This window comes from Salvelinus sp. IW2-2015, linkage group LG6.2 (assembly GCF_002910315.2).
Source record: "Salvelinus sp. IW2-2015 linkage group LG6.2, ASM291031v2, whole genome shotgun sequence".
NCBI lineage: Eukaryota > Metazoa > Chordata > Actinopteri > Salmoniformes > Salmonidae > Salvelinus > Salvelinus sp. IW2-2015.
The window spans coordinates 5393788-5413126 of record NC_036846.1 but is presented as its reverse complement, the minus strand read 5'-3'; the positions used below and the strand labels follow the sequence as shown (position 1 = coordinate 5413126).

Sequence of the window (19339 nt, the reverse complement as noted above, 5' to 3'; positions counted from 1 at the left end):
GATAGATTCAAAACTGCTCTCAACAACATCTGGTACTTTGCCAGCCAGGAAAATTAGAGGAACAATGATTACAAAAAAATATACATCTAACTCCCTTCCAGCCAATCACAAAGTAAAACAGGCTACCACATGACCTCAAGAGAAGACAGCAAGAGACAGTAGTGATCACTGAGAAGTCATATTAACTAACTCTTCTAAGAAAGGAGTCTTCTTTGATATTACACCTGATAAGCACAATGTGGCACGATGCCACTGTACCACACTGTCAACGGTAAGTTTGAACTGTTTGACATACTTTGATCACTTGCGAACCTAATTAGTGGAATACAGGATAGGGGTAACATTAGCTAGCTAGCTAGAATAGGTAAAACATTTTTTTTAAAGCTTGTGATCTTGTTGCTAACATAGCTGCTTTTCAACTGCAACCAACAGTTGAACACTTGGGATAACTAAACTAAAAGAAACTGTAACACATTGGTTGATGATTAATTTGATTTAATCAGAGGACCAAAACATCACAAAACAGGCTTCTTAAGATAGTAGCTAGCTATGCTAGCAACAGTTTACCCCATACCATGGCCTGGTTAGCCAAATCCAAATGTTGAAACGTGTTAACATGCAGCCATGGTTTACCCCCAGTCATACAGTATGTAGCTCAAAGTTATTTTGCAACCAGGCTATGCCCTGCCTCCTAGAGTTTGTTTAGCAGACTCAGTTTAAAGTGAGCAAAAGCAGTGAAATGTTTTGACATCCTCCAACATCTACATCATTTGGTCAGATTTAAAGACTAATAAGCTTGAGAACTTGCTGAAGTTTGTCAGTGAGATCTTGTTCTTCTTTTCTTTTTTTCTTGAATTGAGGGAGTTGAAAGGAGACACATTTAAAACCTGTTTGGGCTAGGGGGCAGCATTTTCATGTTTGGATGAAAAGCGTGCCCAGAGTAAACTGCCTGCTACTCAGTCCCAGTTGCTAATATATGCATATTATTAGTATATTATGGATAGAAAAACACTCTGAAGTTTCTAAAACTGTTTGAATGATGTCTGTGAGTATAACAGAACTCATATGGCAGGCGAAAACCTGAGAAAAATCCAACCAGGAAGTGGGAAATCTGAGGTTTGTAGTTTTTCAACTCTTGGCCTATCAAATACACAGTGTCTATGGGTCATATTGCACTTCCTAGGCTTCCACTAGATGTCAACAGTCTTTAGAACCTTGTTTGATGCTTCTACTGTGAGGTGGGGGTGAATGAGAGGGGATTGAGCAAGGTCTCTCCCAGAGTGCCATAGCTGACCGAGCGCGTTCCACGTGAGAGTTAGCTTGAGTTCCATTGCATTTCTGAAGACAAAGGAATTCTCCGGTTGGAACATTATTGAAGATTTATGTTAAAAACATCCTAAAGATTGATTCTATACTTCGTTTGACATGTTTCTACGAACTGTAATGGAACTTTTTGACTTTTCGTCTGCTCCTAGTGATCGCGCGTCATGAATTTTGAATACTGGTGTCACGTTCCTGACCTATTTTATGTTATTTTTGTATATGTTTAGTTGGTCAGGGCGTGAGTTGGGGTGGGCATTGTATGTTTAGCGTTTTCTATGTTTAGGGCACTTGAAATTAGCCTTATATGGTTCTCAATCAGAGACAGGTGTTTGACGTTTTCCTCTGATTGAGAACCATATATAGGTTGGCTGTTCACACTGTTTGTTTGTGGGTGATTGTCTCCTGTGTCTTTTGTGTCTGTATATGTACACCACACGGGACTGTTTTGGCTGTTCGTTTCGTTTTGTGTAGTCTGTTCCTGTTCGTGAGTTCTGCGTGTGTTATGTAAGTTCCATGTTCAGGTCTGTCTATGTCGTGTTTGTTATTTTGTAAATTTCAAGTATTAGTTTTTCGTGTTCGTCTTTCGTCCTTTCAATAAATCATTATGTCATCATACCTCGCTGCGTATTGGTCCACCGATCCTTCTCTCCTCTCCTCGTCCGAGGAGGAGGAAGACGACAGCCGTTACAGAATCACCCACCAACCTAGGACCAAGCGGCGGGGAGAGCTCAACAGAGCAACCAGGCTCGTGGACTTGGGACGAAGTATTGGAGGGAAAGGACACTGGGCGCACATTGGGGAATATGCCGCGCTCGTGAGGAGATGGAGGCAGCGAGAGCCCAACAGCGGTGGTATGAGGAGGCAGCAAGGAGACGTGGCTGGAAGCCTGAAAAGCCCGTGAGTACTACCCAAACATTTCTTGGGGGGCCGGCTAAGAGGTAGTGGGCCAAGGGCAGGTAGGAGACCTGCGCCCACTTCCCAGGCTACGTGGAGAGCGGGAGTACGGGCGGACACCGTGTTACGCAGTAGAGCGCACGGTGTCTCCTGTACGTGTTCATAGCCCGGTGCGGGTTATTCCACCTCCCCGCACTGGTAGGGCTAGATTGGGCATTGAGCCAGGTGCCATGAAGCCGGCTCAACGCGTCTGGTCTCCAGTGCGTCTCCTCGGGCCGGCTTACATGGCACCAGCCTTACGCATGGTGTCCCCGGTTCGCCTGCATAACCCAGTGCGGGCTATTCCACCTCGCCGCACTGGCAGGGCGACGGGGACCATTCAACCAGGTAAGGTTGGGCAGGCTCAGTGCTCAAGAGAGCCAGTACGCCTGCACGGTCGTATTTCCGGCGCCACCTCCCGCCCAGCCTAGTACCAACAGTGCCTACACCACGCACCAGGCTTCCAGTGGGTTTTCAGAGCCCTGTTCCTCCTCCACGCACTCTCCCTGTGGTGCGTGTCTCCAGCCCAGTGCCTCCAGTTCCGGCACCACGCACTAAGCCACCTGTGCGTCTCCAGAGCCCTGTACACACTGTTCCTTCTCCCCGTACTAGTCCTGATGTGCGTGCCCTCAGCCCGGTGCCAACAGTGCCGGTACCACGCACCAGGCACAGAGTGCGCTTCGAAGGTCAGTGTGCCCTGTTCCTGCTCCCCGCACTAGCATGAAGGTGCGTGTCCTTAGCCCGGTGCCTCCAGTTCCGGCACCACGCACCAGGCTACAGTGCGCCTCATCCGGCAGAGCCATCCGTCTCCCCAGCGCAATCTGAGCCATCCGTCTCCCCAGCGCCATCTGAGCCATCCGTCTCCCCAGCGCCATCTGAGCCATCCGTCTCCCCGCGATCTGAGCCATCCGTCTCCCCAGCGCCATCTGAGCCATCCGTCTCCCAGCGCCGTCTGAGCCATCCGTCTGCCGAGCCATTAGAGCCGCCGTCTGTCCGAGCCGTCAGAGCCGATAGTCAGTCAGGAGCCGCTAGAGCCATTCGTCAGACAGGATCTGCCAGAGCCGCCAACGCAGACAGGATCTGCCAGAGCGCCAACCGACAGGATCTGCCAGAGCGCCAACCAGCAGGATCTGCCAGAGCCGCCAACCAGACAGGATCTGCCAGAGCCGCCAACCCAGACAGGATCTGCCAGAGCCGCCAACAGACAGGATCTGCCAGAGCGCCAACCAGACAGGATCTGCCAGAGCCGCCAACCAGACAGAATCTGCCAGACCGCCACAGACAGGATCTAGCCAGAGCCGACATGAGCCATGAGCGTCCAGAACCGCCAGTGAGCCATGAGCGTCCAGAACGCCAGTAGCCATGAGCGTCCAGAGCCGTCAGCCAGCCCTTGAGCGTCCAGAGCCGTCAGCCAGCATGAGCGTCCAGAGCCGTCAGCCAGCCATGAGCGTCCAGAGCCGTCAGCCAGCATGAGCGTCCAGAGCGTCAGCCAGCCATAGCGTCCAGACCGTAGCGAGCATGACGTCCGAGCGCGTCAGCCGAGCCCATGACCGTCCAGAGCCGTCAGCGAGCCATGCCGTCCAGAGCCGTCAGTCCAGCCATGACCAGCCAGAGCCGTCATCCAGCCATGACCAAGCCGAACCGTCATCCAGCCATGACCAGCCAGAAGCCTTCCGCCAGCCAGGATCGCCAGAGCCAGCCAGCCAGGATCGCCAGAGCTTCCGCCAGCCAGGATCCGCCGAGCCAGTCTGGTGTTGCCCCCATTCTGGTGTTGCCCTCATCCTGGTGATGCCCTTCATTTATGTGGGGTTATATGGAGGGTGTCTTTTGAGAGGCTACGAAAGCGGGTAGTGACTAAGAGGGGTGGAACCACCCCAGAGCCTGAGCCGCCACCGTGGACAGCTGCCCACCCAGACCCTCCCCTAGACTTTTTTGTGGTGCGTCGGAGTTCGCACCTTAAGGGGGGGGGGGTTTCTGTCACGTTCCTGACCTATAATTTATGTTATTTTTGTATATGTTTGTTGGTCAGGGCGTGAGTTGGGTGGGCATTGTATTTAGCGTTTTCTATGTTTAGGGCACTTGAAATTAGCCTTATATGGTTCTCAATCAGAGACAGGTGTTTGACGTTTCCTCTGATTGAGAACCATATATAGGTTGGCTGTTCACCTGTTTGTTTGTGGGTGATTGGTCTCCTGTGTCTTTTGTGTCTGTATATGTACACCACACGGGACTGTTTTGGCTGTTCGTTTCGTTTTGAGTGTAGTCTGTTCCTGTTCGTAGGTTCTGCGTGTAGTTATGTAAGTTCCATGTTCAGGTCTGTCTATGTCGTGTTTGTTATTTTTGTAAATTTCAAGTATTTAGTTTTTCGTGTTCGTCTTCGTCCTTTCAATAAAATCATTATTCATCATACCTCGCTGCGTATTGGTCCACCGATCCTTCTCTCTTCCTCGTCCGAGGAGGAGGAAGACGACAGCCGTTACAGAATCACCACCAACCTAGGACCAAGCGGCGGGCGAGAGCACAACAGAGCAACCAGGACTCGTGGACTTGGGACGAAGTATTGGAGGGAAAAGGACACTGGGCGCACATTGGGGAATATCGCCGCGCTCGTGAGGAGATGGAGGCAGCGAGAGCCCAACAGCGGTGTATGAGGAGGCAGCAAGGAGACGTGGCTGGAAGCCTGAAAAGCCCGTGAGTACTACCAAACATTTCTTGGGGGGCGCGGCTAAGAGGTAGTGGCGGCCAGGTAGGAGACCTGCGCCCACTTCCAGGCTAACCGTGGAGAGCGGGAGTACGGGCGGACACCGTGTTACGCAGTAGAGCGCACGGTGTCTCCTGTACGTGTTCATAGCCCGGTGCGGGTTATTCCACCTCCCCGCACTGGTAGGGCTAGATTGGGCATTGAGCCAGGTGCCATGAAGCCGGCTCAACGCGTCTGCTCTCCAGTGCGTCTCCTCGGGCCGGCTTACATGGCACCAGCCTTACGCATGGTGTCCCCGGTTCGAACTGGGATTCCTGGATGCATTCTGATGAAGATTCACCAAGGTAAGTGAATATTTATAATGCTATTTCTGACTTCTGTTGACTCCAACATGGCGAATATCTGTTTGGCTTGATTTGTTGTCTGACCTCCGTACTCAGATTATTGCATGGTTTGCTTTTCCATGAAGTTTTTTTGTAATCTGACACAGCGGTTGCATTAAGGAGAAGTATATATTTAATTCTGTGAATAACACTGTATCTTTTATCAATGTTTATTATGAGTATTTCTGTAAATTGAGGTGGCTCTGTGCAAATTCACAAGATGTTTTGGAGGCAAAGCCAAATGTAAACTGAGGTTTTTGGATATAAATATGAACTTGATCGAACAAAACATACATGTATTGTGTAACATGTTGTCCCGGGGTGTCATCTGATGAAGAATATCAAAAGGTTAGTGACTAATTTTATCTCTATTTCTGCTTTTTGTGACTTCTCTCTTTGGTTGGAAAATTGCTGTATGCTTTCTGTGACTAGTTGCTGACCTGCCATAATGATAGGTTCTGCTTTCGCCGAAAAGCCTTTTAAAAATCGTACACTGTGGTTGGATTAACGAGAATTTTATCTTTAAAATGGTGTCTAGTTTGAGAATTTTGAATTATGAGATTTCTGTTGATTGAATTTGGCGCCCTGCAATTTCATTGCCGCTAGCGGAACCCCGTTCCCAGACAGGTTTTAAGAGAACTTATACATTGATCAATGTGAGACTATTCCATGGTTGTTTCTCAGGAGCAACATTTGAGATACAGTATTTGCGAAAATGCTRTGAATCTCTCTTCGGTGTTGAATAATACCCTGTTTTGTCTAGGAGACATGAAGATCATAGAAAAGAGATCTCATCCTTGATTTGACATTCCTATGGGATGTCCCCAGACATGTCCCCACACATGCACACACTCATGCACACACTCATGCAGAAACACACGCATACAGTATGCACAGCCACTATATTCTAAAAAGTAGACACCTTGCCAGGGTGCAATCAAGACAAAGTCAATGAAAAGGAAAAAACTCATAAATGATGTAGGATGCTTCTTTTTAGCTCTCTGTATATGTGTCTTAGAAAACCTGTACTGTACGCCCTTCAATTCAGTCATTTATTTGATCTTGTAACATGCATTGAACATATTCTCAGCAAAGTGTAAAGCTCCCAGGTCCAACGTTATTCTGACATTGTATACAACACACAGGTAAATCACATTTTGAGCTATTTTTCTTTCTTTCGCTTCCTCCCCCTCTCTCTCTTCCCTCTCCTCCACARGTTACCTTGACCTTCTCACTCTGAGTGTGTGTGAGAGGTCTAACCTTTCCCAGACACCTCATAATAACTCTGTTTCAAATATGAAGATAGCCAAGCGCCACCACTACACTCAGTAGCACTTCAAAACTGTAAAAAAAAAATCTGTAAAGATGCGCTGTACACACGCTGTACACATCATTTACAATGATGCATTGGTAATAAGCCAATATTTGTTCGACCAAATGGGAAAATGTTGGTGTGAGCATTTGAAATGAGATCAGGATCAAAAGAGCAGGTTCAAAAATGTTAGCTAGGTAGTCCAACATTCTCCCCGACATGCAACCATCCCAGAGACAGGGGAGAAAGGATGGTGATCCTGCTGCTTCTGCCAGCCAGCTAGCCAGCCATATTCCAAGCAGRTGCACCTGATTCATCCTAGCTAGTCAAAATACAGAAAAATAAGCAAGCATTTTGGCAATATTGATGACAGTTTGGAAACTGGAGGGTGGCTGTGTGTGTCTGACCAGTACTGTCCCAGAGCTTGGGGAAGTGTGTGTTTGACCAGTACTGTCCAAAGCTTTGGGAAAGTGGTGTGTTTACCCGTACTGTCCCAGAGCTTGGGGAAGTGTGGTGTTTGACCAGTACTGTCCCAGAGCTTTGGGGAAGTGGTGTGTTTGACCAGTACTTGTCCCCAGAGCTATGGGAAGTGTGTGTTTGACCAGTACTGTCCCAGAGCTTGGGGAAGTGTGTGTTTGACCAGTACTGTCCCAGAGCTTTGGGGAAAGTGTGTTTGTTTGACCAGTACTGTCCCAGGAGCTGGGGAAGTGTGTGTTTGACCAGTACTGTCCCAGAGCTTGGGGAGTGTGCGTTTGACTAGTACTGTCCAGAGCTTGGGGAAGTGAGTGTTTTACCAGTACTGTCCCAGAGCTTGGGGAGGTGTGTGGTCTGCCGTCGTGCGGCAGGTGTGGCGAGACAAATTCCCAGCATCAAGTCTAAGTATCAGTGAATCGCTATGATGTATGAAATACTAGTGATAGTAATCAATGTGTAATAACTGCGTAAACAATTAATGAACGTGTTAAATTATTATTTGACGTGCAGTTATATTCATGTCCTGATTGGTCAAACAAGCTTATTTGACGTGTGAAATAGTTTTTTTCCACGCAAAGACTCAAACGGAGTTCATAACTCCTTGGCCTGGTTATGTCATGGCAGTCAGTGCAGATCAACATGGGCTTGTTTCAGAACCATGTGTGGGTGTATTTCATCTGTTTTTCAACTGAGTGCTGATTTGGGATCAGTTTGCCTTTTAGATCACAATGAATAAGATGACATGGACACGGGAGACCTGCCCCTAGATAGCACTCCTACTCTGACAGGCTTGATACATTCACGACCACGAACCAGTGAAACCCCCAGTCCCAAGCATCAAAAGTCAAAGAGCCTCAAACCCACACATCAAAACTCTACCTGAACCTCATTCCATCACATCCTAGGTTATGAGGATCCGCCCAGGCCATGTTAAAGCCAGGGCTGTCTTAGGTGTCTGTTGTTTGCGTGTGGACATCGATCAGGTGCAGCTTAGTTTGCATGTTTTGTGTGTGTGTGCGGTGTGTCTGCTGGTGTGTATGTACATAATGTCGGTGCGCGTGTATGTGGTGTGTGCGTGTGTGGTTTGTCGCCCCTCGGGCTCATGCAGTGGAGGAGATCTTCCTGGGCTATACTCAGCCTTTTCTCAGGGTAGTAGGTTGGTGGTCTGTTGATATCCCTCTGGTGGTGTGGGGGCTGTGCTTTGGCAAAGTGGGTGGCATTATATCCGGCCTGGTTGTCCCTGTCCAGGGTATCGCCCGTCCTCTCTCTGTGTGTGTGTGTGTGTGTGTGTGTGGTGTGTTGTGTGTGTGTGTGTGGTGTGTGTGTGTGTGTGTGTGTGTGTTGTGTGTGTGGTGTGTGTGTGAGATTATCTGTGTGCCTGTCCTGGTCAGTCTGTTAAAAGTAAGTAAACCTCTCATGCAGGCTGGAGATATGGAGAAAGGCAAAACACTAGGCTACTGGAGAGTGGACTACACACTAGTCTACTGGAGAGTGGACTACACACAAGGATACTGGAAGAGTAGAACTAACCACTAGGATACTGGGAGTAGACTACACACTAAGGATACTGGGGAGTAGACTACACACTAGGATACTGGAGAGTGGACTACACACTCATCTACTGGAGAGTGGACAAACACACTAGCATACTGGAGAGTAGACTACACACAAGGATACTAGAAAGTGACAAACACACTAGGCTACTGGAGAGTAGACTAACTCTATGCTACTGGAGAGTTAGACAACACCACTAGGCTACTGAGAGTAGACTACACACAAGGATACTAGAGAGTGCACAACACCACTAGGCTACTGGAGAGTAGAACTACACTCAATGCTACTTGGAGAGTAGACAAACCACTAGGCTACTGAGAGTAGACTACCACACTAGGATAACTGGAGAGTAAAACTACTCACTAGGATACTGGAAGTAGACTACACACTAGGATACTGGAGAGTAGACCAACACACTAGGATACGGAGAGTAAACAACACACTAGGATCTGAGAGAGGACTTACACATAGGCTAACTGGAGAGTGGACTACAACACTAGGATACTGGAGAGTAGACTACACACTAGGATACCTGGAGAGTAAACAACAACACTAGGATACTGGGAGAGGACTACACACTAGCTACTGGAGAGTAGACTAACACACTAGGATACTGGAGAGTAGACTACACACTAGGATACTGGGAGAGTAAACAACACACTAGGATACTGGGAGAGGACTACACACTAGGCTACTGGAGAGTGGACAACACACTAATCTAATGGACAGTGGACCACACACTAGGCTACTGAGAGTAGACTACCACACTAGGATACTGGAGAGTAAACTCTACACACTAGGATACTGGAGAGTAGACTACACCACTAGGATACTGGAGAGTAGATACACACTAGGATACTGGAGTAAACAACACACTAGGATCACTGGAGAGTGGACTACACACCAGGCTACTGGAAGAGTGGACTACACACTGGGATACTGGAGAGTAGACTCACACTAAGACTGAGAGTAGACTACACACTAGAATACTGGAGAGTGACTACACACTCATCTACTGGAGAGTAGACAACACACTAAGCTACTGGAGAGTGGAACTACACACTAGAATTGGAGAGTAAACTACACACTAGATACTGCGGAGAGTAAACTACAGTACACACTAGGATACTGGAGAGTGGACTACACAGTAGGATACTGGAGAGTAAACTACACACTAGGATACTGAGAGTGGACTACTCACCAGGCTACTGGAGAGTGGACTACACACTGGGATACTGGAGATTAACTACACACTAGGACCTGGAGAGTGGACTACACACCAGGCTACTGGAGAGTGGACTACACACTTAGGATACTGGAGAGTGGACTACACACTGGGATACTGGAGAGTTAACTACACACTAGGATACTGGAGAGTGGACTACACACTAGGATACTGGAGAGTGGACTACACACTAGGATACTGGAGAGTAAACTACACGCTAGGCTACTGGAGAGTGGACAACATACTAATCTAATGGAAAGTGGACCACACACTAGGCTCTTCCCTTCTCCACCTTGCTCATTCTCAGAGAGAGAGTGGTGTGTGTGTGTGTGTGTGTGTGTGGTGTGTGTGTGTGTGTGTGGTGTGTGTGTGTGTGTGTGTGTGTGTGTGTGTGTGTGTGTGTGTTGTGTGTGTGTTGTGTGTGTGTGTGTGTGTGTGTGAGAGAGAGAGGAGAGATCTCACATTCCAGTGTCTGAACTTGTAAACGGGCTGCATGGATTTCTCAATGCGACTCTCACAATGTCCCTTTAGATATAATACCAGGAGCTGCTTGTGGATTTGATAGCTGTAACGCATTTCAGCTATGCGCTTGTCGGCTAAAGCGGATCTGATTGAATGAGCCCTGGGTTCATGTTCTGGACGCTTGGCACTCAAACTCTGTCTCACCATCAGACCAGAGTTCAGAAGAGTTCRCCTGTGACAGATCTGTCTGCTCTGAGCAGAGTGTGTGACTGTGTGTGTGTGTGTGTTATTGCTTATCCAAATGTGTGTGTGTGTTATTGTGCCTTATGTGTTTACTGCTCTCAGTGAAAGAAAAGTCCCCCTAGTGTAAATGTAAGGGATAAGGCGTGGGTGGAGGAGGGAGCAAATTGGGACAAATTCTCCTGGTGTTTAGTGCGTTAGCGACACTAAAAGAGGAAAAAGGCACACACACACACACATTGCCACATCCCAAGTGGTGAAAAGACAGAGCAATTTAGACCTGCAAAAGAGGTCTAGATTCAGACAGGACAGACAGAGGCACACACACACACACATTGCCACATCCCAAGTGGTGAAAAGACAGAGCAATTTAGACCTGCAAAAGAGGTCTAGATTCAGACAGGACAGACAGGACGCAGACAGAGACAAAGAAAGAACTCATCATCTATCTATCAACTCCAGACTTCGTTGCACCAGTCAGTTGCGCAGCGCTCTCGTCACATCTGGCTCCTACTCAATCTGGCTCCTACTCCCCCCAATTGTTAGACTACTACTGTCTGTGTGCACCGTTATCATGGTGCTTGTCTGTCAGTGTGCACACAAAAACAAGCCACCCTGCTGATATCAAGACAACCAAACTGGAAAATAGCAAGAAGAAACATGTCATTTTCGTTTTTCTCTAGAAAATCTATGATTACACAAAATATAGTACACAGGGCAACTCCAGCCTGAGAGGAAGAAAGAGAGAGAGCACATTTGGTATATTGCGCAGTGTTTCCCTCTCACCGCTTATCGGATTCTATTCCTGATGAAATTATTTATGGTACAGCATAAATAGGTCAGTTGATTACTGTACAAGCCCTGCTGAGGCAAAAATAAGATAAACAGACCTAAATTAAGTTGATTAATACCAGGATGGCAAAAAAAATCCCTTTGATACATGTTGCCATAAGATGCTACATTGGCCAAAGGTTGTTAGTATTACAAAAAAAKCTATAGGCCTAGGTGCTCCAGTCTATTTACTCCATTCCTCAGTTTTTCATTAGCCTAGGCTACAAAAGTTCTTTAGGCTACAAATTTGTTCAGCTTTGAAAATATTAGGCCTACCCAGGTTCCCCCCTTTATATCCTAATGACTTTGTAACAGCTCGAAACAGTTGTCCACCACAACAAATCATCACTGGCAKCCTAATTTACAGAAAGACCCACATGATGTATGGTTAGTGAAGTAGTAGACCTAGAAACCTTTCTTGTAAAAAAATTGCCCAAATGACTCCTATGCAATCAACTGTTTAATCAACAAGAAGCTTCAAACAATGAGATCATGGAAAGACATCTGACCATGATGGGGAGGGTCCACACCCAGCRAYCACATTTGGTTCCTTGGAACATACATTTTTGGTTTCCCATTGATTTTGSGAATGAAGCCATAKGTTTCCTAACATGTAAAATGTAACGTTCTTTAAATGTTTTGAGCATGGAGGTGTAAATTCTGCCTTTTCTGGGAACCATATTTTTATGTTGCAGGGAGGTTCTGAYAACGTTTTGCTATGGTTCCCTGAACGTTTTCCTGGGAGATTTTATTAACGTTCTAAGAATGGAAATMATAGGTTATTTGGAGGTTTTTGAATAACTTCTTTAAAACGTTCACTGAATGTTTCMATAAGACTTCTAATAACACTGKTCGCTTGGTTTGGGTTCATTCTTTCTGAACGTCAAGCGCAGATGGGACAAATGGAAATTAATTTGCTTAGGCATTAATCTATGATCTTCTGTTCTCGATCCATGGAATTAGTCCACTGCGCCACCAGGATAGAGCTAGCATGCCATGTTTTTTTAACTAATGCAAAGCATTTTAATCTATTCAAACAGACCCCATTTAAAAGGAAAAAAGCACTCTTAAAAATAGAGGATACAGAGAGTTTTGTTGACGTTGAGAATGGAATGCATATGTTTTTAAATAACATTTTTAGAACTTTCTTTGAATGTTACAAATTTTTCTTGGGGTTTTTATGGAAAGTTTTCTTAATGTTCTAAGAAAATGACTTTAAATAGAACCACGAGGAAACCTGCAGAAAACATTATGCTGAGGTGCTGAAATTCAAACAGATGAACGTTGTTTCTTAACGTTCTCTGAACGTTTGGAGTACATGACTATAGAACCATGATGAAACCTGTAAAAACACTATGCTGAAGTACTGAAATTTCCACAGAAGGATTTTGTTTCTTAACATTCTCGGAACAGTTTTAGAACATTAGTTTATATAGAACCATCTGTAGGAAATGTTATGCTGAAGTACTGAAATTCCCACCTAAGAATCATATGGCTCTCAGAATGGTATGTGCTAGCTGGGTATCCTGCAAGATAGCTGGACATACGTTTGTTCTTTGATGGCTGGCGTCAAAGTTCAAAACAGACAGCTAAATTGTGCATCTGCAGCTTTATTTAACCAGGTAAGCTAGTTGAGAACAAGTTCTSATTTACAACTGCGACCTGGCAGCCAAAGCAAAGCAGTGCGACAAAAACAACAACACAGAGTTACACATGGGATAAACAAACATACAGTCAATAACAATAGAAAAATCTGTATACAGTGTGTGCAAATGAAGTAAGGAGGTAAYGCCAATAGTGGCAAAGTAATTACAATTTAGCAATTTACACTGGAGTGATATGTGCAGATGAGGATGTGCAAGTAAAAATACTGGTGTGCAAAAGAGCAGAAAAACAAGAACAAATATGGGGATGAGGTAGGTAGTTGGTTAGATGGGCTATTTACAGATGGGCTGTGTACAGGTGCAGTGATCGGTAAGCTGCTCTGACAGCTGGTGCTTAAAGTTAGTGAGGGAGATATAAGTCTCCAACTTCAGTGATTTTTGCAATTCGTTCCAGTCATTGGCAGCAGAGAACTGGAAGGAAAGGCGGCCAAAGGAGGAATTGGCTTTGGGGATGACCAGTGAAATATACCTGCTGGAATGCGTGCTACGGGTGGGTGTTGCTATGGTGACCAGTGAGCTGAGATAAGGCAGGGCTTTACCTAGCAGAGACTATAGATGACCTGGAGCCAGTGGGTTTGGCGACGAATATGCAGTGAGGATCAGCCAACGAGAGCATACAGGTCGCAGTGGTGGGTAGTATATGGGGGTTTGGTGACAAAACGGATGGCACTGTGATAGACTGCATCCAATTTGCTGAGTAGAGTGTTGGAGGCTATTTTGTAAATMACATCGCCGAAGTCAAGGATCGGTAGGATAGTCAGTTTTACGAGGGTATGTTTGGCAGCATGATTGAGGGAGGCTTTGTTGTGAAATAGGAAGCCAATTCTAGATTGGAGGATTGGAGATGCTTAATGTGAGTCTGGAAGGAGAGTTTACAGTCTAGACACCTAGGTATTTATAGTTGTCCACATATTCTAAGTCAGAACTGTCCAGGGTAGTGATGCTAGMCGGGCGCGTGGGAGCAGCCTTCAACTGCTCTAGCATTTAAGAGCAGTTGAAGGCCACGGAAGGAGTGTTGTATGGCGTTGAAGCTCGTTTGGAGGTTTGTTAACACAGTGTCCGAAGAAGGGCCAGATGTATACAGAATGGTGTCGTCTGCGTAGAGGTGGATCAAAGAATCACCCGCAGGAAGAGCGACATCATTGATATATACAGAGAAAAGAGTCAGCCCGAGAGAAGAAGTGAATGGGGGAATGACCTTTATTTGGCATCAAATCAGCTCTGCATGCCTCGATTATCCACTTCCATACACTTTTGGGCACTACTCCGGGCTTTCTTGAAAGGTTTATGTAAAGTTCATGGATCCACAGTGTCTCTAGTGGTTTGCAAGGAGACTCCCGTGATAGTGGTAGGCATGCTGGAGGGTGGTTGTTCAGTCTGGATGGGCTTGGTAGGCGTGGTGGAAGGTGGTGGTTTGAAGTCTCTGGACGGGCTTGGGCAGCACCTGTCCACATTTGTCCAATTCTACATATATGTCATTGAGGAGGTCTTCAGAGATCTGCAGTTGACCCTTAAGGTCTTCAGTCCCATGCTCTGTAAAGAGTTGAAGCCATGTACCACAACCACAGAAATAGAATGAATAGAATGTCCGTCCCCATTCAAGTCAATGATGGCATAATGGGTGGACTGGCAGCCATGTTGGGTTTACCTATGCCAGGAAGTAAAAGCAGGAAGTGTACTCTTCAATCTGTGCTGTGATTTGTTGAGTCAACTCAACTGGCATTACAAAAAATACATTCCATTCCATGAGCCACACCAGTTAGCATAATATGGATGAATATTCTACATTACCACACTGGGTGCGTTCGTAAATTGCCTCCAGTGTGTCAGAGTGCACTCTGGGTCGTTTGTAAATTCAGAACGTTGTCGGATTGTCCGTTCGTAAATTCAGAGCGTTTCGCTCTGTGTTCAGAGCGCACACTGGATGCTCTGGCTGAGGAGTGGGGTTGATCTGAGCGTTCTCACCTCAACGGGAGTCAAGCACAAAAGCTAACTGGCTAAAGTTGCCTAGCTTGCTAGCTTATTGACTGCTAAACCATGTACAATKATTTGCATTCATCTCCTGTTGTGCTAGTCTCTGTTCTTTCAATGCTGATTGTGGGTTGTGCTGAACAGCACAGACAGCTGTGTTGACATGACAACTGTGTTTGAATTCTGAACCTTCGAATGGATCATGTGACAAAGTGTTTGTTTTGATTGGCTGTTGTTTCCAACTAGTTGCACAAAGTTGAAAAGCTTCAACTGGATGCAACCAYGTTGCAGATGTGTTGATTATTATTTGCAAGGGGGTATTTCACAAAGCAATCAAGAAGCAATTTAGTTTGCGAACAACTAAAATGTATGAACTATAATGTAGAATGTGCAAGTGTGAACACTCGCTTAGCCCCAGGCTAAGGAGGCTCTTAGCCCTGGGCTATGGTGCAGTGTGAACTCGCCTAATGTACCTGCAAAAACACACACATATATAAACTATCCACAAAATCTACCTGCAGTAGAGCATGCTGGGAAAAAGTTAATTTGTTATCATAACTTAAACAAATAGAGTTGATGTGACTTCTCATTTAGTTTTGAGTCAGTACCACATAAACATTTGAGGAATAATGATTTTTCATTGACTTTGAGTTTAACTAAGTAGAAGTACTTAAGGTAAAATGCCTTGGGGTTTACAGTGCATGGCAATCTAGCATTAGTTGATAGAACATTCTAAATTAACATAAAAATTATTSCACAATACCAGGTCAGCCAAAGCGAGCGTAGGCCTACCCATGAGTTTACCAGTCAAATTGCCAGGGTTAGAGGCTCTAAATTAAGACCATTCTTAGATTATATTTTTGTGAGAAATCACGAAAGATGTACACATGCGCTCCCTCACCCAACCCGAGACCATCATTCAAAAACCATAGGCTATAGTATACATCAACATTGAACTGCATGTTTTCAAACACCCCTCTATGAAATAACTAGTCTATATAATATTATTAGTGGATACTTCATCACTAGTTAGAAATAGGCTTTGTTGAAGGCATGCTATTTGTATGAAGTCAAGTGTGTGTAAACTGTTTTTAATCTGTGGAAAGAGGTAGGCTACTTCTGCATTCCAAAATATCATGTCAACCTTCAATTATATTTGTATTTATTTTATTTAACCTTTATCAGGGAGTCATACTAAAACCAAGGTCTCTTTTATTGATGAGCACTGAATTACATATTTTACAGAAAATAAACATACAAAATATAACTACAAAATGCAAGCAGATGTGAAGCTACAGTGTATAGAAAGCTGTTTTAATATACATTCATATTCTTTTTTTTTTTTTACATCAATATATATTGTTTTATATCAACAATTAAATGTTTCCGATAAATAATTCAATTTTTTATATCAACATTTTAATTATCGATATCAAAAATGTGATGTTTTTATATAGCCTTATATAAAAAATATAAATCAAAAATCTAAAATATAAATCATTGATATCAATAATTATAATTGTTTATATTGATTATTGCATTTAAAAAAAAAAAAATTATATGATAATGACATCTAAAAATGGAACGTACTCCTCTTTTTCAAAGTGAAAGAAATATTTTAGAAAAATTTGACAAATTTATGAAAACATTTGAAATGAAAATGTATGTCTTCACATCCCAGAGGTAATACTTGGTGGAAGCACCTTTGGCAGCCATTATAGCTGTGAATCATTTTGAATAAGATTATACTATCCTTGCACAACTCTTAGGGCAAATTATCCATGTCAAAATTACTCATGCTCAATAAATTTGGTTGGGAATTATTGAGGAACAATGTTCAATGCTTGTCACAGATTTCCCTTTCAATTAAGACCTAGATAACCAGGTGAGGGGAGTTATTTACTAATTAGTGACCATAGTCAAGTACAAGGGAGGAGCGAAAACCAGTAGACACTCAGCCCTCTGTGGAATGAGTTTGACACGTGTGCTAAGGCATTATTACATGGTTTGGTAACCTGATCGTGCAGCTCAAAGCCCAAATATTGAGACTGACCAAGACAGCAGCGAATAGGCATGACACTTCCTTCCTCTCTCCAGGAGACCATCATCAGACAGGCCAGAAAGGTCATGTCAGACCCCTTACATGCACTGAACTTAGAGTTCCTGCTGATGCCATCAAGGAGGTGTTATAAGGTGGCTGAACAGATATAAACCTTTATTTATCCCCCTGTCAATAAAACTGCTTTACAGCAGGGGAGGCAGACGCAATGACAGACTGGAGCCTGGCCTTCATCATGTAGAACTGCCACCTAGACATTTTTTACATTGACATTTTAGTTATTTATCAGGTGCTCTTATCCAGATCAATTAGGGTTAAGTGCCTTGCTCAAGGGCACATCGGCAGATTTCTCACCTAGTCAACTCTAGGATTCGAACCATCAACCTTTCAGTTACTGGCCCAATGCTCTTATAGGTTACCTGCCACCTGACATTAATTTATTAAACTTTTGTGTGGGTGGGGAGGGGAGTGTATGATGATTCTATGTATTTATGTATTTACAGTATGTAGAAAGCAGCAGCACTCTCTATTGTCCAAGTCAAATTTCCCCTCGGGACAATAAAGTATATCGTATCATATTAACTCTGGGGTGTGAAGATATACAGTGCGCAATGAAGACATCTTCGTTTTTTATTTTCTAAGGAGTAGGTTGTATACACCTGCAGGAAAACAATCAAATGTAATAAAAACATTTTTTTATTTAATTTTAGATTAAATATCTGAGAATTTTGAATATAGCCGACTCGCGCAATTGCACATAATGTATACAGTTATTGGAGTCAGTCTCACGTTTTTTAATTTAGTTTTGTAACATATTTATGCCTATTAGGCATTTGCGTAAAATATCATCACATTGTAATACACATTTCAGAACAACATTTATGATCAATGTAAAGTTTTAACTATTTACACAGTTCATAGTGAACTTTTGTGTCTGCGTGATTAAAAAAAAATTGAAATGTTGATATTTTTCTCAGACTGACGGAGACACAGAGGCTCAGACCTCTCTGGAAGCTCTTAGCGGTGCGCCTGACGTCATCCCCGCCACTCGTCGATTTAAAAAAAGTGTCACGAGGAATGCGCTCGAGCAGACCAAAGGAACAGACGAGGCGGGAAACGGGTGAGCGCGCGAAGAGAGACAGCGCAACCACAGCCACAAGTTTATCCGTGTAAGATTCACCATGTCCGACTATTCAGACACCGAGTAGTATTTTGTTATGCGTAAAAGTTATTTTCCCTTCAGCAGCCTATGCTCCGAGAATGTGCCCGGGTGTATGATAATGTTTTTTTAACCATCGTGCAAGCGCAAATGTTGTTCACTATCTCTAACTCACTCATTCACTCTCCACCTCTCCACAGCCCATCACTCTCCACCTCTCCCCAGCCCATCACTCACCATCTCTCCTCAGCCCATCACTCTCCACCTCTCCTCAGCCCATCACTCGCCATCTCTCCCCAGCCCAATGCTCATACCCTGGCTGAACAAGCGCCTAATCTCTAGCCGCCAGTGAAGGCTCGAGGGTCGTCGGATTCCTGTTAACGAAAGGATGCGGTGCCGCAAGTTTTTTGGACAAGGTTTGGTTGGGATCTATCTATGGATGGCGGTCCTTTTCAAAGGTATGGCTGGCTCCGAGTCCACTTCTCTCTGTTGAACGGTGTTTCATGTCTGTTTAGAGAGAATGTGGTGTGAATGCTAACTCTCAGTGATAGGCTACATACTCTGATTTGAGTTTTGGGTATACACAACAAAGTAGGTTTCCGGTTTCCAGGTAATTCTGGGCACGATTTTGACGTTTGAAATAAAAGCACAGCGAGAGGGGAAATTGATATGAGAGGAAAGTGATTTTTCTCTTCTCAAAATAACAGTTAACGTTACCTGTTATATTTGATTGAAACACAAATGCAGTTGTGATCCAACATAGTGATGGGTTTTGGGAATAGAGTAGGCCGATTTGTATTTTGATAGATAATTCTAAATAGCCTAGGTTTAAGTGTATTTTCCTATCATGTCACAGTGCAGTCAGTTTTATTCATGTGCTGTGGCAATCTACAGTAGGATTATGTAATCTATTCTATACAGTACGCATAATATACCATATTACCTAATGCATATGCAGGTCGCATGCTGTTGGGGTTCATTTAAAATAGTTAAAAGTGTATGTGCACAGTGTGTTGTGCTTATTCATAGGGATAATGCATTTGTTCTT

The 19339-nt window shown here is 44.5% G+C and overlaps 1 protein-coding gene across 1 annotated transcript in view; it reads left to right on the top strand.

The window, feature by feature from the left end:
- Positions 1-18395: 18395 nt before the first annotated feature.
- LOC111965499 (neuronal acetylcholine receptor subunit alpha-7) overlaps positions 18396-19339 on the top strand; it is a 57273-nt gene continuing 56329 nt past the window's right edge. Inside the window, exon 1 of the mRNA XM_070444143.1 lies at positions 18396-18749. Within this exon, the coding sequence (XP_070300244.1) occupies positions 18680-18749 (70 nt within the window). The 5' untranslated portion in view covers positions 18396-18679. The remainder of the gene's footprint in view (positions 18750-19339) is intronic.